Source organism: Podospora pseudoanserina, chromosome 1 (assembly GCF_035222485.1).
Source record: "Podospora pseudoanserina strain CBS 124.78 chromosome 1, whole genome shotgun sequence".
NCBI lineage: Eukaryota > Fungi > Ascomycota > Sordariomycetes > Sordariales > Podosporaceae > Podospora > Podospora pseudoanserina.
This window is the reverse complement of record NC_085920.1, coordinates 8,295,794-8,319,449: the sequence shown is the minus strand read 5'-3', so window position 1 is coordinate 8,319,449 and position 23,656 is coordinate 8,295,794. Positions and strand designations below refer to the sequence as shown.

General features: G+C 54.6%; 7 protein-coding genes across 7 annotated transcripts; 4 read left to right on the top strand and 3 right to left on the bottom strand.

The window, feature by feature from the left end:
* Positions 1-603: 603 nt before the first annotated feature.
* Positions 604-4,164, top strand: HOS3 (histone deacetylase; the record flags this gene model as incomplete). Its single annotated transcript, XM_062943551.1, has 1 exon — positions 604-4,164. The coding sequence occupies one exon, from the start codon at positions 604-606 to the stop codon at positions 4,162-4,164; it is 3,561 nt and encodes a 1,186-aa protein (XP_062806687.1).
* Positions 4,165-4,513: 349 nt separating this feature from the next.
* Positions 4,514-6,774, bottom strand: QC764_123155 (uncharacterized protein; the record flags this gene model as incomplete). The annotated part of the gene is made up of 3 exons (XM_062943550.1): positions 4,514-4,698; positions 4,749-5,339; positions 5,403-6,774. The coding sequence occupies 3 exons, from the start codon at positions 6,772-6,774 to the stop codon at positions 4,514-4,516; spliced, it is 2,148 nt and encodes a 715-aa protein (XP_062806686.1).
* A 1,249-nt stretch (positions 6,775-8,023) lies between these two features.
* Positions 8,024-10,528, bottom strand: QC764_123150 (uncharacterized protein; the record flags this gene model as incomplete). The annotated part of the gene is made up of 1 exon (XM_062943549.1): positions 8,024-10,528. One exon carries the CDS (start codon positions 10,526-10,528, stop codon positions 8,024-8,026), a length of 2,505 nt encoding a protein of 834 aa, XP_062806685.1.
* Positions 10,529-11,049: 521 nt separating this feature from the next.
* On the top strand, positions 11,050-16,629 carry QC764_123140 (uncharacterized protein; the record flags this gene model as incomplete). Its single annotated transcript, XM_062943548.1, has 3 exons — positions 11,050-14,918; positions 15,007-15,709; positions 15,770-16,629. Exons 1-3 carry the CDS (start codon positions 14,901-14,903, stop codon positions 16,627-16,629), a joined length of 1,581 nt encoding a protein of 526 aa, XP_062806683.1. The 5' UTR covers positions 11,050-14,900.
* QC764_0027170 (uncharacterized protein) lies at positions 11,452-12,250 on the bottom strand (the record flags this gene model as incomplete). Its single annotated transcript, XM_062940137.1, has 2 exons — positions 11,452-11,593; positions 12,030-12,250. 2 exons carry the CDS (start codon positions 12,248-12,250, stop codon positions 11,452-11,454), a joined length of 363 nt encoding a protein of 120 aa, XP_062806684.1.
* Positions 16,630-17,517: 888 nt separating the features above from the next.
* QC764_123130 (uncharacterized protein) lies at positions 17,518-20,460 on the top strand (the record flags this gene model as incomplete). The annotated part of the gene is made up of 2 exons (XM_062943547.1): positions 17,518-19,737; positions 19,855-20,460. 2 exons carry the CDS (start codon positions 17,518-17,520, stop codon positions 20,038-20,040), a joined length of 2,406 nt encoding a protein of 801 aa, XP_062806682.1. The 3' UTR covers positions 20,041-20,460.
* Positions 20,461-21,631: 1,171 nt separating this feature from the next.
* Positions 21,632-23,505, top strand: RBF1 (Transcription factor rbf1 (RPG-box-binding factor) (Repressor-activator protein 1); the record flags this gene model as incomplete). The annotated part of the gene is made up of 2 exons (XM_062943546.1): positions 21,632-23,042; positions 23,099-23,505. The coding sequence occupies 2 exons, from the start codon at positions 21,632-21,634 to the stop codon at positions 23,503-23,505; spliced, it is 1,818 nt and encodes a 605-aa protein (XP_062806681.1).
* Positions 23,506-23,656: the final 151 nt, after the last annotated feature.

Below are 23,656 nucleotides of genomic sequence, written 5' to 3'. Positions count from 1 at the left end.
TCATGCTCAAAGTACTTGTGCCCCTTGCCAATCTGTGCCAGTGATGCGCTGTTCTTGCTAACAGTGCTTCAGTACCCACCTGTTGATGCCGGCACTTGCTCATGCATGCTTCCAGAAGCTTGGTCAAAGCAGCGATGACCTAGTGATCCAAAAGGCCGGGTGCTCCATCGGCAGGGAGCCCTTGTCCACAGATGTGAATATGGATGGAGAGATATCGACAGGAGACAACAGATTCGAGGCGGTGTCAGATAACTTTCTGAAAACCTCCACCGAAGGACTCTGGAGGTTACAGGAGATGCAATTCACACTACCAAGAATGCCTAAAGCTCCCTGTCACGTGAACGGGCATTGCTATGACGTCCTGACGCGTGACGCGGTCTGGATTGTTGCGCCAAGTCCAGGAGCTTGTGGGGGGCACAGGGAGGCCAAATTGGAGCCAATTTACAGCTGTCCACCACAAGCATAGACCAATGACTTCATGCCGGCTGCTGTTCGAGACATCAGACAGAATAAATCACTTTTTGGCTTTTTCCTGGCCTTCAAAACGAGAAAGACGGCTTTGTGCCCCATGCAGCAGCTGCATCAACACCGACCTCATTCATAATGGCGTCGCCGGCGTCGTTGTCTGAGTTATCCTCTCGTCCAAAGAGGACCTCCCAACCTCAAGTTGACCTCCAGCAAGACAGGCCCGCAAGCAACAAAGATGGCTCAAAGAGTCCCAGAGAGGGCGACTTGACCCAGTCGCTCCAACACCTGACCATATCAACCACCTCATCGCCGGCAAGGCAGCCCCGCGCCCCTCGGCCTAGCCCCCTCAAGCCCACCTCCTCGTATGATTATCCTTCTGAGAGCTCCCCGCGTCGACCAAGCAGTGCCATGCGCAGTCCGCTGTCCAACTCTTCCTCCGTCAGATCACCATCCAGGGCTGGCACTCCCGCCCTACTAAGAAAAGCCTCGACGAACTCGCTCCGCTCGGTCAACGGTGTAACGCCACTCCGTCGAGCAAGCTCCGCCAGCATCCTCTCTCCAACCCCATCGAGGTCCGCCAGATCACCACTGAGAAGCATGTCGCCCGAATTTCCAGAGAAGCTCATCCTGACTCCGCAAGCCGTCGCGAATGCCCACTTCAAAGCCGAGCTAGAGGCTCTCCATGGGCCGGACTGGAACCGCCCGGCCGAGACGGTTGTCATTCTTCAGGATGCCTGCTACGGTCACAGATTCTCGCGACCAAAAACCTCGAAAGCGCAGCTCAGCACCATTGTCGAACGACCAGAAAGGGTTAAGGCCTGTGTCCTGGGTGTATCGGCCGCATATGTCCGGCTGGGCGAACGACATCAGGATGGGGACTTTCCAATTGCCCCAGAGGCCAACCCGGCGCAGCTGCCCACAATACCTTTTCGAATACAAAAAAGCGACAGGCGACTTCCGCTAACCTCCCAGACGGTGACCAATGTCCACGGTACGAAATGGATGGAAGAGCTCAAGATCATGTGTGAGACGGCCGAATCGAAGCTGGCCGTCAACGGAAAAGAGCTCCAGCGACCAGATATCGACCGTGGGGCCAACACGGGCGCTCCTCAAAAGCTTCATGAGGGGGATCTATATCTCTGCGCAGAAACCTTGGAGGCTCTCGAGGGAGCATTGGGGGGTGTATGTGATGCGGTCGATGCCGTGTTTCGTCCCCAGGGGCCACAGCGGGCCTTTGTTGCCATCCGACCGCCTGGTCACCATTGCTCTGGCTCCTATCCGTCAGGGTTCTGCTGGATAAACAATGTTCATGTCGGTATCATGCACGCCATCCTCAGCCACGGTCTGACCCACGCGGCGATCATCGATTTCGACCTTCATCACGGCGATGGCTCCCAGTCCATTGCCTGGCTACATAATGCGAGGTCCGCTGGGCTGGGTAAGAATGCAGCCTGGTGGAAGAAAACATCGATTGGGTACTTTAGTTTGCACGACATCAACTCTTACCCGTGCGAGATGGGCGATGAAGACAAGGTTAGGAACGCCAGCATATGCATCGACAACGCGCACGGCCAGAGTATCTGGAATGTTCATCTGCAGCCATGGAAGACGGAGGCCGACTTTTGGGCATTGTACGAGTCCAAATACTCGATTTTGCTAGACAAGACTCGGGAGTACTTGAGGGTCCAGACCGAGAAACTACGTGCTCAGGGGGTGAATTCAAGAGCCGCCATCTTTTTGTCTGCCGGTTTTGACGCCAGCGAGTGGGAAAGCCCCGGCATGCAACGGCACAACGTCAATGTCCCGACTGAATTCTATGCCCGACTAACCAGAGACGTCGTCAAGATTGCTGCCGAAGAGGGCACAAGTGTGGAGGGGCGGGTTATCAGCGTTCTGGAAGGCGGTTACAGCGATCGGGCTTTGTGCTCGGGGGTACTGAGCCACATATGTGGTCTCGCTGGCGATGGTCCCCGCGCCAAGCAGGAGGTAGCTCCCTCTGGACTTGGTTACGAGATGGGCCAGAAGCTGGGCACAGTAGAGGCTGTGAAAGGAAACCCACCAAAAGAGGACCGAGCCCGTCAGTACGACCCATCGTGGTGGTCTGTTCCAGAGCTTGAAGCACTCGAAGCCGCCATCAGTGCCCCCTCGGTTGAGATCCGGAAGCCTCGAAATGTCATTCCGCCCACCTACTCTTCGCCAACACAAGCATCAGCAGCTAGAGCAGCTGTGCCTCCAAAGAATACTCGCCGCAGTGTGTCAGGTTTCGGCGTACCAAACAGCCACAGCCATAGTTACAGGGCGCCTACACCTCCTCCACCTGACGTTGCGTGGACCACAGCAGCTCTCGAACTAAGCAGATTGCTGATCCCATCAGGACGACAGACGGACAGCTGCACTCATGAGGAGCTTGGCGCAGAGGCAACTCGAGCCCGGCGCGAACGTCAGTTTGCCTTGGCTCAAGGTGCAGAAGATGCAGATCCACAGACTATGCCGGTTGACGTTCCTCCTCCGGTGATTGTAGAACGAGCACCCACCAGAATGTCGTTAAGAGAGCGTAAAACTAGGCCGACGTACTTGGAAGACGAGGACGATGATCGCAAATCACGACGAAAAACAGTCGCCGGACCAGCAGTGCTTGCTACCGAGAAGAAAAGACCACCCCCCAGTCGGCGACTTAGTACTGCGTCGACAACGGTGTCGACAGCGGTGTCGGAGACTGTGGACTCGGCACCGCCACTTCCTACAGCACCGATACGTGCCGGCTCGAGGTTGGAGCATGTCAGATCTGATTCTGTCGCAAGTGTTCGGACCAATGCTTCCGGAATCAATGTGAGAAAAACTCGGGCCCCAGCCAAGAAGGAGCCTGTTCCCAAAGCCCCAAGAGTTTCCAAGAAACATGTTGGTGCCCCCGCTGTGGCAGCACCCGAACTTCCAAAGTCCGGTGGCGAGGGTGGTGACGAAGTCGATAAGCTGGCGAAAGACATGAAGAAGATTAAGATCACTGTTGTGTCCAAGGCGGTGCGTGACGCTCGGGAACGGGAACGAAATGCGCAAGCCAAACTTGCCGCAACAGATACCATCTCTGTGACGGTGCCTACCGAGCCGAACGAAAATAAACCTCTCCTCTCAGTTCAACCACCGGAAAACCAGACGGTTCCCGCCACCCCATCCGACACTGAATCCACCTTTGTCTCGAGCCCCCTTGCGTCAGCCGAAGAGAACTACCCTCTGCCTGCCTTATCATCACCAGGCCATTATCAACCTTCAGAATCGCCAGCATCTCCGCTTTACCCGGCTTCTGAAACCTTTTCCAACTCCGCTATGAGTTCTGTCACTCCCACCTTCTCGAGTCCCGTTCGTGGAGTTTCGCCCCACAGGACTACCTCAACTCCAACCCCGATGGATATGTTCGTCCATTATCATCCTGATGGCCCTACCCCTGAGTCGAATGTTCAACAGCAACAGCAACCACTGCAGTGGCTGCCTCCCAACGTGGCCACTCCCGTGTCGACCATGGCCCCGATGAAGAGAGGAGATTTGCCCGTCTTTAGTAGCACCGGGGCAATTCCCTTTTCGCCAGGGCCACCCCAGACGCCCGTATCGTCACCGCCTCCACCCGTCGCTGGGAGGGTGGGAACGCCTGCTGTGAAAAACTCGCCGGTTAGGAACCTGATCAAAAAGATGGAGAACAGATAGTTGTCGGGAGATGTTGGTCTTTCTTCAATACCACACATCAGGTCTGGAAGAAACATTGCAAGAGAGTTTGTTTTATACAGGAAAAGCGTGCGTGGAGGTTGAGGGGTTCCTTGACCACGGCATGGGAGTAAGTTGTGTATTCGGTGTATCGGCCTTTTCCTTTTCATCCATGACTTCGCTCTTCTCTTCAGTCGGATTACTTCTCCTGTTTCACAGTGGGGAACTATAAGAGCGCTTGGCTGTTTCTTTGCCTGCTTGTCTGTATTCATATGAAAACACTTTAGATAATTTTATTTTAGTTTTCAGGTTGTAGAATATGTAACGAACTTCGTTTTCTTTGGTGGAGGATTCAAAAGACCCCAAGCCTCGCTTTCTGTAAATCCCATCCTGGTGGGTGCTTCTTTTTATTGACGATCCCCCACGTATTCGCGTGGGGGTTGTTATGCTCCTCGAACCTGATCGCGAGTCTGACAGGACCATAAGGGCTGAAGTCTTTGGAGGGTTCTGTTCCAATGAGGGGGTCCCGAAGGGCGGCTAGAGGTGCTGTTAGCATCGAAGTCCACCAGAGACTTGCCAACACTTACGAGTTCCAGGAGGCTGTTTGGGGTCTAGCCGTGGCGCATACTTCCACTGATCGGTCTCATAGATCCAGTTCCATTCCGCCCATAGGTTGGCCTTCTTGGGGTGCGTGGGCTTTGGCGGACTACCGCGGTACTGGCCGTTGTCGTTGATCCCGCCCCTGGCGTCGCCATGGGTCCATGTCTGAATGGCATACCGGTAGAGGTTCCAGCGTTCCATGTCGAGCCGGTGCAGCTCTTTCTTGAACGACTCTTCAGTTTGCAAGGCGGGCTGGTTGAAGAGCTTGCACGTCTGTCCAAACAGGCCGACGTAGTCGTGAAAGAGACCGCGCTTGGTCCTTCTCGACCAAGGGCTCTGGCCGGGTGCGAGAGTATCGTGGGCGCCGAAACATTGCTCCGTCATCCTGTTTCGGATTCTGAACCAGTGCCCGCCCCACAGCTTCCACGAGCCTGGACGGAGCTGGGCCTTCTTGGCGTAGAGGTGCACCATCTCCATGATGGAAGCCCATTTGTTAATGAAGTCGACATGGCTCTGGAGTATGTTGCGTTCCTCCAACTGTCGACTGGTGAGCGATTTGCGTCCGGTCAAGGCTACGACTGTTGGGGAGGTGGGTTTATTTGTCAGTCACCAGCTTTTCCCCGGCACAGATGGGTACTTACGAATATGCTCGCAGGCGATGGCGTCCAGGTTGTATAGTTGAAGGACTGTCCCGTCGAACAGCGCTTGCCAGGTACGCTCCTCGTTTGTAACTCCAGGCTCGACCAAGAACTGGGCTTCCATCTTGATCGCCCGGGCCCTCTCTTCTCGCTGCTCTTCCGTGAGCTGGGCTCTTTGGCTAGAGGTCGTCAACTGTGCCATGCCAGTCGTCACCGCTGATACGGTTGGAGGGGGCGGAGGAGGAACATAGACCTGGCTGAACGTCTCGCCCTCTGAACGACCTTCAAGGTCCTTGGGCAACAGGCCCACCTCAGTGGTGTTTGCCTCATCATGTCGAGCCGAAACAAGTCGCAGAGCTACAACTCGGCAGTCGGCCAGAAGGTCGACCCCATGGACGGTTCGGTGTACCGAGGCCACACGCATCAGGTGCTTGACACCGATGGGCGGCCTGACCTGCACCAGGAGGTTGCCGCTAGATGTCGGTATGCCATTCAGCACGTCGTCGAGATATTCCTGAAACTCCGCGGCAAAGCGGTTCGAATTGTCATACTTTTGCCACCGGGTTGGGTCCAGGTGATCCCCATTCGTGATTCCCCAATGCTGGAGGAGCATGCGAAGACGATAGTCAACCCTGTACTTGTCGCTCTCTGCATCCGCCTTGCTGATGAGCGTGTCCTTGGCTTTGACGTCCGTCTGAAGTCGTTCTATCTTCCTAGCGTTGGACTCGATTTTTGGATCTAGAAAGTTGTACTGAGTGTGGTAACTCTCAACAAGCTCCTTCGTCGAGGCGAGTTCCTTTTCGAGCCTTTTGATCTTCGCGGCGTCACCAAAGACGTTCTCCATTCTCTTCCACACCTTGTTTTGGCTATCCTCGTCAGTCATGCCGAGTTCGTTGGCTACTGCCCGGATGTTTTGGTGTGTCTGTCTAAGCTTCTCATCAAACTGGTCACTCCACCCCTTGTACATCTGCTGTACTGTTCGCCCCGATTCCTCATCTGCGTACCAATGCTGCCTTAGCGGGTCCCCGAGATTCTGAAATCTAAACGCTTGATTGCTCGTTAGGGCGGCGCGCATTCTGTGAGCTGCTGATTCGACATTTCTTTGGTTTGGCCAATGCTCGATCGGCAAGAAGAGCGCGACGTTCCTGTAGGTCGCTTCTTCAAGGGTCTGAGGGCGAGTGTGATCCTCTCTAACAGGAGCGTGCTGGACGTTGATCGTGCCTGCTAATCTGTCGGCAAGTTCTCTTTCTTGCCTTCTTGTCAACCTCTGGAGAGCGTACACAATGGTGTTACCAGAGGCACCAGCATTACTGGGGCCAGCAGGAACTTTAGTTACGCCAGCATTGCTGGGCCTCGGTGATCTTTCCGGTGGCATATTTGCTGCCCTGGCTAAGTGATTTGGATTTCAGGATGTTGGTTTTGTGGAAACTTTGTCGAGCTCTTTGCAGGTGCAACACGGTAGCTTGGTGGACTTGCTCGTCTGGGTTTATCTAGCAGCATGCTGAAACAAAGACCGGATTCTCGTTGATGGACTTGGTACTGGAATTCAAAGGTCGAGCATACCTTACCTACCTATCCTGGCCGCATTCGGCAAGCCATCATGTACCTTGACAAAGCAGCAACAAGCAAGACGAGGTTTGTACACGTAGAGTGTAACTTTACCTACCTACACAGTTCAAGAGAAACAAAAATACATGTTCCAGCGAGAAACAGGAAATAAAGCCCAATACAAAACCTCATCGACAGGACTGGCTCTTGTACCGAAAGAAGTGTGTTTAAAACCAACGCCAGTTTTCTTCACACCCTACCACAACTTGCCCTTGGTCATTGACTCTGTCATTTTCCCTGCTCACGCCAACCCCCGCCCCAAATTTCCTATCAATATTTTCGAACAGCCAGCTTCAACCTAATGTTTCACCACGTAAACACAGGCCACAGCCCCCGGTATCGAACTCTTCTTGAAGGTGGCCGTTCTTTACTTCCACCACGTTCACCTCTATTTCCCCAACCATGTAGATGGTAATTGCCAAACCACAAAGAAAACCGGGCTTCAAGAACAAATGCCCTCCCATGAAACCAGTAACCACATCGACCACAGCCTTGCCCATTTAAAGAGCACCGTCATATAGAACATCATGAAAACAAACATGTGGATCACATGAAACCTGCCCTTCATACCCTACCTACCTAACCAAAGTCCGTAACCTTTTTTTTCGTACACGCATCCAAAAACAAATCCAAAAGCCAGAGAAGAGTTTTTCCATAGAACAGACAAGCGCGTGAAAAAAAGAAATAGAAAAAAAAATTCGGTCTCAAGTTATAAGTGATAAATAACCAAGCTTTCTTTCCCATTCTACTTCCCCCCCCCCCCGCTCCTTGAACCCCTAATGCGAGATAACATATACCCACCGCCGCCCTTGACTTGACAAAAACACAACAACCAGATGACAAACCACTAAAAGCACACGGATAAATAATCAAAAAATAAAATAAAATAAAAAAATTCCAATCCATATTCAATCAATGTATGTCCCACCAAATCACCATCTTTCTCTCTCAAAAAGCACATCGCCCCTTGCAAAAAGCACACACATACATGGTCATTCACCACAATCCCTACCCAACTAAGCAAAACCCCCACCCATCTGCGCCTGGCCCCCGGGCCCAGCCCCCATCAAGATAGCCTCCGGTATACTCCCCCAAAACAAATTCCCGTTATCCAGCGTCTCGTTCTCCTTTGTCCCGTGCGCAAACTGGTCGATCCCCCCGGGAGCATGAAACCAGGGCATGCTCTGCGCCTCGGCCACATAGCTCACAATCTCATTCGACGAGTACCCCAGCGGCAGCGTCGGGAAGGAAACCATGGGCATTTCTGGCGAGGGGATCGTGGTAGATGACTGAGAAGGGGATGGTTGATGCGGGTGATGTGGGTGGAAGCGCCAGTTGTCAGCGTTGTCTTCCATTTTGCCGTTGGAGTCGTGCGACTGATGATGGTAGGGTTGGGGTGGGTGGTTGGAAGAGTTGATCGGGGTGAATGAAGTTGACCGGGAGGGCTTCTCTTCGTGGTGTTGTTGTTGTTGTTGTTGCTGTTGCTGTTGGTGGGAATTTGGCTCGACGGTGCTGTCTCGGGAGGACTGCTTGTCGTCTGGGCCGCCCGTGCCGAGTATCTCACCGTTATTGATGATCTTTCGACTCTGTTTCTGCCACTCTTCGAGACCGCCACCGCCTAACCGCACGCTGATGAGCTTGCCCTCGTTGTTGCCCGGCCTACCGCTGTGCTTGTCCCAGTCTGACTTGACCTTTTCGTAGTAGCAAGCCATCTCACGGAAGTAGTTGCAGTACGTCTCGGCCAGCTTCAACCACCGGGACATCTGCTTGAGGGTGGAGAAGGTTGTCCCAGTAGGGCCGTTTTTGGTGATTTCAAGATCACCTGAAAAGGAGGGGAGCATGTGGCCCTTGGTGTCCATGTGGGGAAAATGGACGGCGTAGATACCGACAAAGGCTGCAGTCCAGACAGAAAACAAAACTAGTGCTGACATGGGCAGCTTGTCGCCACAGATTTCCACCAAGTCAACAATGTCCCTCGCCGCACGGAAGATCTCCTCGGCGCTGGTGTCCCAGAAGCCGGCCGGCTCCTGACCCTCAGTGAACACGGGCTCGTCGAGCGGACCCACAGGCCTGTCACAGCGGATGGGGATAAACGGGATATACTCCCGGTGAAGCATTATCCTGCAAACAGCACCGAGCATATGCAACGAAACATACACGCTACTCGCTTGGTGGTTCTCGTGCTTGTAGTAGTTAGAGTCCGACCACTGGAAGTTGGGAGGTAGATCAGCGTAGAAACCCTCAAGTTTCTCGCGCAGCTGGCAAAACTTCGATGCCGAGTGCCATGGAGCTTCCGTCTCGGTGAAGCGACCACCCGCAAAGCTCCACCGTGAGATCTCGCCCCAAAGGTCAACCAGACGTACAAAACGCCCCAGGACACTGTCGCTGATAGGCCGCTTCTTGTCGAATCCCGGGACAGGGTTCAAGAATCCCGTAAAGACGTCCTCTGACAGATCAAACGACATTTCGGCGCATGGGAGCTGAATCCGGAGGTCCTCAGATCGAATCGTGGACACCCGGTCTTTACCACAGCCCAAAAGACGGTCCAGTATCAGACAACTGAACATGGTCCTCCTTCGGATCTCCTTGGCGATAATCATTTGTGAGTGAGGAATGCTAGGCCCTCTCGCAAGCGCAGGTCGCATGCTGAACTTCTTTCCGGGTTCCCCATCGCCATGGCCGAGACCCAAGGCCTGGGCCATGCGGATAGCCACACCGACATACATCCACGCAGCCATGCCGCCAACTCTCGGGACCGCTTGGCTCCATTCATACAAGCCAAGCATGAGGAAAGCTTGAACTCTTTCCACCGAGGCCACCGTCATGCTGGTCCTCAGCCCGCCGAGAGCTTTAGTCAGGATCTCGGCATAGTACTCCGACGCCACAGACGCCTTGAGGTCAGGTCCAGGGGGCTGCGGTTTTGGTGTTGCAGCAGCGCTTGATGCATTCTTCGGCACGGTAACATATGATACCAAGGTCTGGTGGAAGCGCGCCGTCAAGGTCAGAATGCCTAGCAGCACAAGATTGATTTCTGGGGATGTATCGCTGGGCTTAGCCCTGAATCTGCTCCCCAACTTCTCCTTCAACGTTGCCAAGTGCAGGAAAGGCAACTCGGTTGCAAAGTGAAGCCGGTATATGTCAAACAGTTGTGACCAAACAGCCTCGTTTAGATACGGCATCGATAACACATCCTCGGCAATCATAGCGGCCGGCACGGCACCCTCCATCTTCACGATATCCTCCATCCTCCGCACCCGCTTGCGTTCAGTGCCCTGCTCCGCCTTTGGACCGGCGGGGGGCTCTGAGCGCTTAGGCTGCACCGGCGGCGCTTCTGGATAGGTGCATTCTTTGCCATTTCGGATGCAAGTGTCGCACGGCGAATCGCCACCTGTGTTGTTGCACTTGATTTTTGACTTGCGGCAGCTCTGGCACGCAATGCTGGACCGCTGAGCTGGCCGCTTCGCATTGGCTCCCCGTCGACTGTCCGCAGTGCCCGGACTGCTGGGGCTGCCAGCCATCATTGTAGCCGAATTTGATGCCCGGCTGTCATCGTCAGGGACGACGACAGGCTTCGGAGCTGGTTGTTGAGCGCGGTTCCCGCCCCCGGCCGCAGAGGGGCGCGGCGGGCTGTGTGGAAGCGGCTGTCGAATATTCGGTAGCCGGTCTGGTGGTGCCGGGTCCGAGGGCGGTGGAGGGGCCGGTGAAGGCCACTCCGTGGGTGCGGGAGATGGTTCCGGCGCCGGTCCGGCAAAGGCGTCGTGAAACTTTCGTTTCGGTGGAGGTTGCTCCGACGGATCGGCCGGGGATAGGATGGACTGGATGCGCAGCTGGGACGCAATTGTGACGGCGGTTGGGTCTCGCGAGGGGACCCCTTGATACAGGCGCTGTCAAGAAACAAGGCCGTCCTTGGGCCACACTCCACAGTGCAACAGACTGCTACTGCAGAGAGACCGCTCGGCGGAAAGCGATGTGCAGGGCACGGGGAGGGGGAGGAGAGCCGAGGCTAGGTAGTCGGTGTCGTCGGGCGGATCGAAGAGCGGACGGGACTAAATAGGGTACGGAAGGTACTCACACTTCGGAGGGAGCGCGGCGAGATACCCAGATGATAGGATCAGGGAGGGGGTGAGGGCGGGCAACGGCAAGACGGAAGCACGACGGCGGCGCGAGAGAGGGGAGGGAGGGGGGGAGCCCAGTCGAGGCAGCGCAGACAAGTGGCAGAGAGGGTTTCCCGGACGGGCCAGTGCTACCAGAACAGTCGAACGGGCGTTGGCACAAGGTATTACAGCGTCGACAAGAAATGCACGTAGCCGTCCTTTGCGCGCGCGGGTGGCCGGACGAGTCAAGGGCCACAGATAGCGAGAAAAAGGGTGTGTCTACCCGAAGAGCAATGTGACGCCGAAACGCAGCTGTTGATTTGATCCGATCCTAACAATGCCGATGCTATCTAGCCTGCTGCGTGGGCCAGGCCGTGGGTCGTGGAGGTTGCGCGCGTGTGGTGGTTGCGGCCGACGGATACTCCGTACGGCAGGTAGCGGTAGCGGTAGCGGGAGCGGGAGCGGCAGTGGGACGCGCAACGGGATGGTCGACTAGTTTGCTGGTTAGCCTCTATGCTGCTTGATAAGAAGAGAGCCTTTGGAAGCTGATCTAGTCGGGGAGCACGAAGACGGTGAGGTGGGAAACGGCGGGCGGGAAACGGCGCGGTGGTGTTTGGGCTTGGGCGGGACTGGGACGCACACGAGATGCTACTGGCTGCACAGAGGCACGATGGTGCAGACAAACAACACAAGCCGTGAGGGTGGACGCAGCTTGCAGCTAAGGGGCTAGAGAAGGGGGGGAAAAAGGATAATTCAGATAACCTACATCCAGATCGAGAGAAATTCGGAACAGCAAGCAACGGCCAACAAGCAACAGTGTGTCGGCAGGGTCGGGTGCGTCAGTGTCAGGCGAAGCAGCTCCGAGTTCCGAGAGCGAGGGTGGACAGTTCCAGGTCAGGGATTTTTTTTGTAGCGTAGGTACGGATACCTGACGGGGGCGGCAGTGGACGGGATGTTTGGGGATCGATCGGAAAACGGACGGGGGTTTGGTTGGTGTCGTTGACGGCGATTCGATATCTCTTCGGCCTGGGCTATTTGGAGCTGGACGTGGTGGAACGGACGGGGAATCCCAAAAAAGAGGCGATGGGGAAAAAAAAGAAGTGGCCCGTTGCGGTCTTTTATTTGACGGCACTGAGTGAGGACTGGCATTCCACAGAGCAGAGTCGCAGAGACCTCTCCTGCTGGACTGTTCATAGGCAAATCCCTGAAGATGAAGTGCCATCTGCCATCGAGGAACGGGGAAGCTAGCATCTAGCCAAGAGCCAGTCAACAGCCCTTCCGGGGACGGCTCGGACAGCATCTTCCCGGGTTACCATATCGCGAAGTTTTGCACCTGGGCTGGCCTGGGCTGAGGGTTTGGGCAGCCACCCACGGTCAGAGTTTGACATGTCACGGATTGACATCAGGGACGAACGATGGGGCCTGCTTGGTATCAAGAAGCATTGCACTCCACGCTTGAAGACAGGTACTTTCTAGTCTACGCGACCCTTGACACATCCGCCCAATATTTGATATGTTAGATAGGTTGTGAAACGATCTTCGTCTTGAGAACAATGACATTCTTTGGTACTAGGCGCATTGACCAACGGCAACCTGGGCGGGCACACCACCAACCAACACCACCGCAAGGTCTCCAAACTGGGAAGCTCAACGCTCTCACGGGCCACAGAACGCCCTCAGGTAAGGGAGATGTCGGCAAGAGGGGCCCTGGGTTAGCGCCTTTTTCTTTGACCTTGGCACGGCTTTCGAGCAACACCCCGCTTCCGCTGTTTACAGGAAGAAGATGGCGGCGTCGAAGAGTCAGGCACGGCACGGAACAGCAACGAAGCCTTATGAGTGGTTGACCTGAATACAAAACCCTTCGTTTACGCCCATTATCAATCTATGTTTTGCAGAACAATTTGGCTCACAGACTGCCCGCCTGAACTCCCGGCCAGGATCTCTTCCTCCCACCAAAGGGCCGGCATCTGGATCGTTTCTAGGGCCGAACGGCATGTGGACACTCGCCTGTTTTGAGGCGGGCGGACCGCCGACGTCGCTTACGACCGACTCTCAGCAACTCCTCTGTGGTGGAACTGCTGACAAGACGAGGCTGGGCTTGTCCGCCAGGTCAGTGTTCCGAGGACGGTGGAACAAGCGCAACGGGTTCCTGTTTTCCAAGAGGCGCGGTGGAGGAGAAGAGGGCTTTTCGGTACGTCCGCAAAGGGACGATCTGTGAGCCATGCAGACGCACAGGGGACGGGAGATGCGTGAGGAGTAAGAAGTGACGAGATACGGAGTACGGGAAAACAAAACAGCACCTGAAAAGCCGGAAAGCCTCCCCGTTGGCTGGAATCCAACGGAATCAAAGACCGACGACCTGGAAGAAGCCTACTATAAGCAGTGTCGTTTTTCTCGCGGTAAATGCCTCGATTTGTTGGGTATTCACGCTTTGCTACGATGGGAGGACACTGCAGGTCGGCAACTGCACACTGATGGGTACCCGCCGCAGGGAAGAAGCCGAATCGGGAGTGCCTGCAGCCACTCGGCAACGGGAAATGCGCCCCCTGATTCGATCGAGTCGAGCTCCCCCGACGCTCTTTTCCTCGGAATTTTCAAACAGTTTCGATCGTGACTTCCAGGTTGCACTCAGGCATCCGAACTCTGCTTTACCACCTTGTTCAGTATGCTAAAGAAGCCGGGTCTCAAGTTGGGCCTTGGATGAGGCTAAGGAAGGCCTATCTAGAAGAGCCTGTGGAAAGCAGCTCAGCCCATGACAGCTTCGAGTTGAACAACGCAAGATACTGGGCTGTTTCCTTCACAGTTGCACAGTCTTCCAGGTTGAACGGGACACGATCTCTTCGTGACCCAAACACCCTCGATCTGGCTATGTAACCAACAATTGTGCCCCGCCATCAACCACTCTTTGCACGCTCAAACTCCAGCCAGTCAGACCATCACAACCTAATTATTCCAAAGTACTGTACCCCCCTCCCCCGCACTCCCAGCAAAAAGGACGCCGCCACAAACCATACAAAAGGAAACACCGGCCAGAGCACGCGAGGCCCAAAGTTGACCTTACATCCGTCGGCCACGCTGAGTTGGATGAACACCTAAAGTTGCCGACTACCGACATGGAGCGCGGGGAGAATACCGGAGGTTCCATGATCGCAACCAGCTCGCTCAGGGGTTCTATATGTGTACGCTACAGCGAGCGGGCTTTCAAGCATAAACGACCCTTTTCCCTGCAGGTGACAACGGTGAAACAAATGCGTCATCAGTAACTATATCTGAAGATCAGAAAAGATGTAGAGCTAACCAGAGCATAAAACTCTCCGCCTTTTGTTCCCTGTTTCATGATAGACACGGTGGCGGATGCAAGAGGTGTATCTTGTGGCATTGGAGGCTCTGATTTCATGCGGCAAACCAATGACGTCGCCCTTGAAGGGCGAGGCCTCGCGCCCATGCTCCACACAGGGGAGCTCTCTAAGCGCCCTGGGACCTCTTGCGCGGGGTGCTGGTGTCTCGCTGTTGCTATTTTGAACACTGGAACTGTTCGTTGGGGCAAGAACTGAAAGTGATAAGTGATTTAACCCCGCCTTCTTGGTCAAATCGTGCCATTGCGACAGAGCTATTCTTGCCATACACCAATCTTCCCGGACGAGCGGTTTTTGGGTGATTTCATCGACTTGACGGCTGAGATAAAGAAGCCCAAGTCGCAGCGTCATCGCCCCTTTTTCGAGTGCGACACACCAGGACATCCCGCATCATCGCGCGGCGACAATATCGGCACATATTAACTGAAAGGACAGCCGACGTAATGGCTTCTGGACACAATGTGAGCAACCTACCTTGGCCACATCGATCTCACAGACACCCCAATCCACCAAAAAAACACATAATCTAATCCCATGCGCCAACCACAGGATCCAAAGCTGCTGTATGCCATCAATGGCGTAAAGGCATACCATATCGCCAATGGCAAGGAGCAGCCCCTCACGCCAACGGGCCCGCAGACATTGTCGCTGCTGATGGTTCCTACGAGCTCTGTTTTTGCCGACCCGTCCATCGACCCGGAGACGTCAAATGCCGAGCAGGACTTCTACCTCCATCTTCACCTGCCCCCTGAGCTCGATCTTCCGCTGCCAGCCACCACGCAAATCTACCATCAGCCGCCAACCAGTTACCTGATTCCGCGGTGGGATTTGGGGCCGGACAGCGGCGCATTCACCAGGATTGAGTTTCCCTCTGTACAAAGCCGAAAGGGGATCCAGGAGGACGTCGACACATTCGAGACCATTTTGGCGCAATGCACCGCTTTCCTCGAGAGGGCCCCGCCCCCAAAAATTCATGGAAAAAGCGAGAAGCAGTGGTGGGAGGACACCGACCAGAAGGTCAGCAGCGGGGGTACTGGCTCCAAGGCGGCTGTCGCCACAGGCGAACAGTTGCCCGCGTATAACCCAGCAGACTTCAAACCTGGCGAGGCTTATGCGCGTGGAAGCCCCTCCAACACCGCTCACGCGCCAGGACAGATCGTTTTGGTTGATGAAGAAGACGGCAGCGTGATTGGCGAGCTTGCCGAGAACTTCCAGGTTGTTGAGCACAGTTCCCTGAAACCTGGATCGAAAGGTGAGTCCGAACCGTGTGGCACGGCATAACGGGTCCTTTCTAACCATTGTGATGTTGCAGATCCGGTCGAGATCACGCTCCCTGCCGATGGTGGTTCGAATGTTCAGGTGGCACCTATCTCCCCTGAGCTGTGGGATGCAGAGCTGCATCCAGCCTACAAGAATTCCTTCCTTGTATCGAACGCGCACGCCGCCTCACGGCTCATCATCACTGGCTCCGACATGGTTGCCAAACTTCTCCAAGGCCAGGCCGACAATTACACCAAGCGATCCGAGCCTGCTGCGAAGCCCATGACCTTCAAGCCGACCACCAAGGAGCACATCCGCCGCATCGGCACCTTTACTGGCGGTGCGGCCACTCTGTCGGCCAAAACGGTAGGCCAGATTGGCAAAGTTGCACAGAACCTCGGAGCGACGCTCGGTGGACATGGCAAGAAGGCGACCACTGGTCACAAGGGGTATGGCCCGGACGGCAAACCGCTTGACACATATAAGCCAGGCATCCTGAACAAGAGCATGATGGCTTTTTCCACTGTAATGGACGGTGTAGAGCAGGCCGGACGTCACTTGCTTGCGTCGACGTCAGATGCCGCCACAACTGTCGTTCAGCACAAGTGGGGCCCCGAGGCAGGAGAGGTGAGCAGGTCGATTGGTGGTGGCGTCAAGAATGTCGGACTGGTCTACATTGATGTAACGGGCGTCTCGCGCAGGGCCCTGATCAAGAGCGTGGCCAAGGGTATGGTTGTGGGCAAGACATCGAAGGGCGAGTCTATCGTTGTGGGCGGGGGCGATGGCGGTGCAGCTGTTATTGATAATGACGGAGGAAAGTCGTCGGCTGACACACAGTCGCTGAGCGGAATGACAGTTGCGGAGGGGAAGCAACCAGCGAATGGCAACGGCAACGGAGCTATCTATAAGTAGAATGCTGGCGAGGCAGAGGAGGTATGAGCTGTATTCTTTTCTACCATGACGAGTGTTTTTGGAATGTCGTGTTTTGATATCATAATTTAACGTAATATGAACGGGATGTTCGGATGAGAAATGTGTGTGATGATGAAGTGAGAGAAGATCGCAGGACTTACAAAGGGGTATGAATGCATCACGTGATGTCAACCCCCTGCCTTTTCATCAAGACGCGTTGTGAACTGTCGAGTGGTTCCACCACTGATGGCATTGCATTGCTTCAGATAAGGTGCCTTCGCACACTCAACAGCAGGAGCAAACAGCTGACCTGGCTGATATAGGGGGCCCCGTCAGTCACACCTGCCGCCCTTTCACAGACAATGGGGCAAGTTTTGAAGACCGGTTTACGACTCTGACTACCTATTTAGCATCGACCGGTTGAGTTCACCGAGTCCCTGGCTTGTAACAAGTGACCGTTGGAGCTGAATCCGTCCACCGTTACCAAGTCAGAGCCGCCTTTGAGTCGCATCACTCTTTTGTTGATTGCCTGGTACGAACCTCGAACAAAACTCGACTTTTTAGTTACAAATTTCGTTTGTTTGCTCAAATTACGAATCCTCCCACTTTCACTTTCATTTGCTGCAAGTTGGCACTGCAACACGACCAGGCCGCTCCATGTGCTGCCGGTTCGAAATTTTGGGAACAATTATATTATTTATCCAAGCCCTGAGGAAGAGTTCAGACGAGAATACCAAACTCGATGAAAGAAGTCCGGTTATGACTGAAATGTATGTCTTGCATGTTTCACCGCCCTTCATTCGTATGTTAGACTGACACTTCCCTCAGCTCACCAACATCCCAACCTCACCACCACCTTCATGACAAAAAGCCGTCACACCAGCCAAAATGCTCCACGAAATTCTGCTCTCCCTCTCTGGGCACCCCTCCCCGCTCCTCCGCGCAGCCGCTACCCTTTCCCCAAATGACCTTTCACCCACCCTCTCCCTCACGCCAAGCGAGGCCGCACTGCTCCAACCCCTAGCCACCTTGTCGACCCTCCACACAACAATAGCAAGTCAGTCAAATTTGATATCAACCAGCCACCCATCTGTCATCTGCCGATCTGTCGCCTCGTCGATTCTCTCACAGCACCTCCATTCATTTCAGCAATTTCTCCTCCAAATCGAAAGTGACATTCTCACCAAAGACAGCAAGATGGTCGGAGGGTACAACATTGTCCCGTTGACGCAGGTGGTGGGGTTGATCGAGGGGACGTGGAGGAGGAGGATGGAGTTTTTGGGGGAGGTGACGGGGTTTATGGTCACGGGGATGGGGAAGCAGCAGCAGCAGCAACAAGGGGAGCGGTGTACTGGACCGAGGTTGATGGATGTACTGAGGAAAGAATTGCAGACTGGTTATGAGGATGTGGAAGTGTTGGCGAGGGAGTTGCTTAGCGTGGCAGAGGGGACGTGGTTGAGGGAGGTGGGGGCTTGGGTAGTGTATGGACAGTTGCCGCAAAAGAGTGATGGGGACTTTTTTATCAGGAGGGTGGACAGGGGTGCTGTTGCTGGGATGGGGACTGGGGAGACGGGAGTGACGGCGCAAGAAGAGGAAGAGATGAAATGGGAGGAGGAGTGGGTGGTGGAGGAGTACTTACTGCCGGGATTTGTCACGTCTGCTGCGGCGGCGAGCATGCTCTTTATCGGGAGGAGTTTGAACCAGATTCGCGCCAAGGCCGTGGGGGATTATTCTCTGAGAGGCAAGGGGCATTTGTCGACGCAGTTGGAGAGGTTGTCCAAGCTGCAGCATCCGTTGGATGCGGCGAGTTTCGGGAGGGCGATCTCGGATATCAGGAGATACCTTTCTAGGACAACTCTGCAGAAGCTGCTGCCGTTGAGTAAAGTTGTCGAGACGTTGGGGTTGTTGAGAGATTTCTTTCTGTTGAGAAAGGGGGAGTTTGCAATGGCGTTGACGCAGCAGGCGGATGAGAAGATTAGAAGTCGGTGGAAGAGGGCGGAGAATATGAGTTGGGAGAAGAGGGATAAGTTGGGAAATGTGACCGTCAAAGAAGGGGAAGTGGCTGCTGTGCTAAGCCGGACTTGGGCGGCGATGGGGAACATGAGGGGAGAATATGATGATGCTGGGGATGAGGAGGATGAAGGGGTGGAACTGGCGAGGGACTTGTTGCGGCTGACGATTGCGAAGAGACGGGCGCCGAGCGCTTCAGGGCCGGCAGCGGTGGAGAGCGGGTTGGTGAATATTGCTGACACTCCGTTTCGGAACCTGCTATTCTCGGTGCCGGTAGTGTTGACACTTAAAATACCATCGCCATTGGATTTGTTTCTGACACAGGCAGATCTGCAGACATATACTGCAATCAACTCGTACTTGCTGTCACTGAGACGAGCGCACATACGGTTGACAGATCTGTGGAAGATTACCTCGTTGAGGAGGCATCATCCTGCACCGCCAGGGCCGCCAAGGGGAAGCACACGAGGCGGAAGAGAAACGGTATTGCTTCTAAGACAGCGGCAAACGGCAAGGTCAGATATGCTTCGCAGTGCCTGGGCTACTGCTAGCGCCGCTATCTTCTTCCTTGGGGAAACAGAAGCTTATCTACAGACAGAAGTCGTTGCTGGCTTGTCAGATGGCTTCCACAGGTGGTTGACCACAGGCGAAGACGACTACCATCCTCAGTCACAAACCGATCTGAACAAACCTGCCCAGCCACCAGCACCACCTACCAGTAACACCACCACCACCACCAACAACAACAACAACAAAAACAACAACAACGAAGAACAAGAAGCCAACGACGACGACATCTGGCTTAATGAGTCAAATACGTCTTCCCCACCACCGAATGCTTCTTCCTTTTTGGGTCTTCACGACCCAGAGACACTGTCGCATGCCCATAGACTCTACCTCCGCACGCTTGTCTCGCTGCTGTTGCTCTCGCGGCCTACATTCACCGATGCCCTTTATGAATTGCTTGTCCAGATCGACCAGCTTGTCGCTTGCGTCAACCGTCTTCATCAGGTGTGGCAAGCCGCCGATTTGGAAGCCGATGTGGGTGTTGTTGATGCGTTTGTTGATTTGGCCAAGGAGGAGAGAGATGTTCAGGAGGTGTTGAGGGAGGTGGAAATGAAGGTCAAAAAGGGAATCGAGGGGTTGGTTGGGGAGCTGAGGCGGCTCGAGGGGAGGCATGATCATGAGGATGTGGTTCTTGGGGAGGGAGGGGAGGAGATGGAGATGGTTATGAGGGAGAAGGGGGAATATGTACCCCGGAGAGTTGGGGGGTTGGATAGGTTGTTGATGAAGTTGGATTTCGGGAGTTGGTTTGGTGGTGGTAGTGGTGCTAGGGAGGATTATGGGGTAGAAGGGGAAATAGGGGTGGATGTGGTGGGGGGAGAACATTTTTGGTCGTAGGGTGGGCTGAATACATGTGAGGAAGAGCTGGAAGGTGAAAATCAGAGTGAGGAAGTCGCTTTCGGCAAAACTAACGACCAACAAAAGCATGATTATGTCAAAATCCCAGCAGAAACGGGAGACGGACAGCAGCTGCCGCGTCTGCGACGGAAGAAGGGGATGCATTTTCGGATCAGCAGCGAGGGACAGCGTGGACGAGTGTTCTGGCAGCAGAGCAAGCACAGCAGGGTGAGAGGCGTGAGCAGTTTTAGCATAGCGAAGAGTACGAAAGGCAGTGTGCAAAAGTGGCAACTTCAAGGATCATGTAACTGATATCATTGTATCGAGGACAATAATTTGTGTATACCTGCTGGGGATTCCCATTCGGCCATCAGAACCAAATGAAGCTCTCACCAGGTCCGACATGGACCATGGCCATCCCCGATTGTCTTCGCTTACCTATAGTGCAAGGTTGAAACCACTAGCTGCAACGAGGGTACTAACAGAGCCGTGCCACGTTGTCAAATATATATACCGATATCGGGATATGAGTTTGTAATCCGAGTTTGTGGATGAGATGATTGCTTGTAGGCTGGGAAGAAGGAAAGATGATCAAGGCAGGGGATTAAGAGGTCATAGGATGATGGTCTGGACCTCGACAGCTGTCCGAAGAGCAAATAAAGTTGACAGGTACATGTCTCTTTATCAATTACGAGGCAAGTCGTTCTCTTGGTGGCACCGGGCTTGGGGCTTGCCCCAGATGACAATTGGGCCAAAGCCAAAGTAGGGGATGGTTCGGGTTGAAAGTGACCATCTCATTCCACATTGAAGAAATTCATGAAAGAATTGCCTCTCTAGAAACCCAACTGATCTTCGGACTCTACCAGCAGATGGAAGGTAGTACCATTTGAGCTTGTCGTCCGACTTGAGTGGTGAGAAGAAAGCAGATCTGCGTGGTGTACCACACCTACCCTGGGGTGTGTCTTTTCGAAACCCCACCACCGGCACTCCCCCACCCGCGCGCGCCAGACGTTCGAACCTAGTATCTCGGGGCCGAACCGACTTTCAAAGAGGCTTTAGAAAGACCGAACTTTTTTTGTAGCTTCCCGTACCTGATCATGGCTTGTATCACCTCGATTTCTCATGACTCAAAGACGTACAAGCGCAAAATTCAACTGTCTGGTGTGCATGTATTGCGCTGCCCCGCGGTTTCTAGCTCTGGGATTGGGTGCAGCGGTCTTACATGACACCTGTTGGTAGAGCTGCCTTTTTTTGGACATCCCTGCCTATTGTGGGACACTGCCTGGCTTTTGGAGGCCTTGATTGGCCAGGCAGTGCCAGACAAACAGGTTGCTCCCACAGTGCCAGGGCAGAACCCAGACAGTGCCCCAGAGGGATGGGTTCTGCGGGTTCTGCTACCACCCGGTCGCGAGGTTTTTACACCCTCCCCCGTACTCTCTCTTTCTCCATCCATCTCCAGTTGCCCACACCTCCCTACTCGGTACACGCCCGCCCACGATTTGGTGACGGGACGCCAGAGAGGGTCGAGACCCAGCATACCAAAGTTCACTTTTTTTTCCTTGTTCGAGCTTCTGGCTTCCTTCTAGATAACATGTCCACTACAAATAGTCACCCCGGGCTATCCTACAACGTCGGTAACATCAGGCGAGCCTTTCCGCCACCACATCCACACAACCCACCCAACAAGCCATCGCCATCGCTCCCGCAGCACGCGTCCCCGTATCAGTCTCAAGCTTACCAGCCTCAGCCGGCGCCGTCGAGCCAGTACTCCGTTTACCCATACACTCCTCCCGCCGTCAACAGTCAACAAACGGTCCAAAATGCCGCACGACAGCCCTCGCAGGTGCCGCCCACGCTGCCCGGACCGCGCCAGCGAGGCCCTCCTTCGAGACAGATGCAACCCGCCCCGAGCTACCTACAGCAGGCCATGAATCACCAGCCCATGGCCCAGCAGCCGATGACTTCCCAGAGCATAAACAACCAGCCCATGAACCCACAGCAGCTCAGCCAGCAGTCGCTGAGCCATCAATCTCTGAGCCAGCCCAGCCTGTCCCAGCAACCCTTGAGCCAGCAGACTCTCGGTCAACCATCGTTGGGCTCACAGTCTCTTACTCCCCAGTCTATCAGTCAACAGATTCAGCAGCACCAGCAGCAGCAGCAACAGCAGCAGCAGCAGCCCTTGAGCCAACCTCCCCTGAGCCAGCCTCCAATGGCACAATCCATGACCCAGTCTCTCAGCCACCAGTCTCTGGCCCAGCCGGTGCAGAGTGTGCAGTCGGTGCAGCCCACCCAGCAAAACGGCAACCCGATCATATCGCACTCTCAGCAGTCTACTCCCCAGCCTCCGCCCCACCCGGCCCTTCCCACCTCCCTGCCGCAGATTGCCCAGGTGCAGGTGCCACAGGTGCAAAAAGTCCAGCAGGTTCAGCCTGTCCAACAACAACCAACGCCTCCGCAGCCCGAGTCTACCGAGCCGGTACAAGGAAATCAGGATGAAGAAATGGAGATGGGAAGCCAGGAAGAAGGAGAGGGTGACACGTCAATGGAGCCCAAGCTGATCGAGGGCACCCCGTTCGTGCCGCGTCAACCAATGGGGCCAATGATGTCTGCCCCTCCCGAAGGTGGTAGTTTCCCGACGTTGGAGGCTGTCCACAAGCATGTTTTGACCTACTGCACGTCTGTTGGCTATGCCATTGTGATCGGACGTTCCAAGAAGACGGTTCCCGGCCTCAAAAAGGTTCTTTTTGTCTGTGATCGTGCCGGCAAACCCCCAAAACGCGTGAGTCCTGAACTTCGAAAGCGCAAGACCACATCCCGGAAATGTGATTGCCAGTTCGGATTCTTTGCCATCGAGCAGAGAACCCAGTGGACGGTGCGTTACCGCCCAGATCCCGCTCACCTGCAGCATAACCATGGTCCGAGTGAGAGCCCACTGCTGCACCCGGCAGCTAGGAAGCTGGATAGCAAGATGGTTGAAGATATCAAAAATCTGAAAGAGAGCGGTATGTATCATCTCCTCCCTTGGGTTTACCTGTTCGTCCACTGACTCGACCCTCAGGGGTAGGTGTCACGCAAACGCTGGAGATCCTTCAGCAGCACAACCCCCATGTCCCTCTTCTTCCTCGCGATATATACAATGCCAGGGCCGCCATCAACCGACATCCTGAAAAGGTCGCAACCGGATTAGCCGAGAACAGGCCGACCATCTACAGCAAACCTCATCCGTCGGCAGAGGAAAGAATCAGGGCCGATCTCCGCCGCGAATTGGCCAAGACGAAAGAAGATTACGAGAAGATGGCTGAAGAAAACAGGAAGGAGATCGAAGAATTAAAGAACAAGTTGCGGGAAAAGGACAAGATCATCGAGAAGTTTGAGCAGTTCATTGATATCTGCAACCAGCGTGTCATGGTCAGTCTTTCGAGCAAGGATGATGCTAGTCGTGCAGCTGGTGCGGCAACTTCCTGAGTTTTTGGAGACGGTCAAGGCGTTTTGCTCTGGTTCAGCATATTTTCCAGCCTTTTTTATTGTTTCTTTTGAGAAAAAAAGATGAACGTTATGTGGCGAGCATGAGCGGTTGGTCGGTCATAAGGCATGGGCATGGTTTTGGGAAACGGCT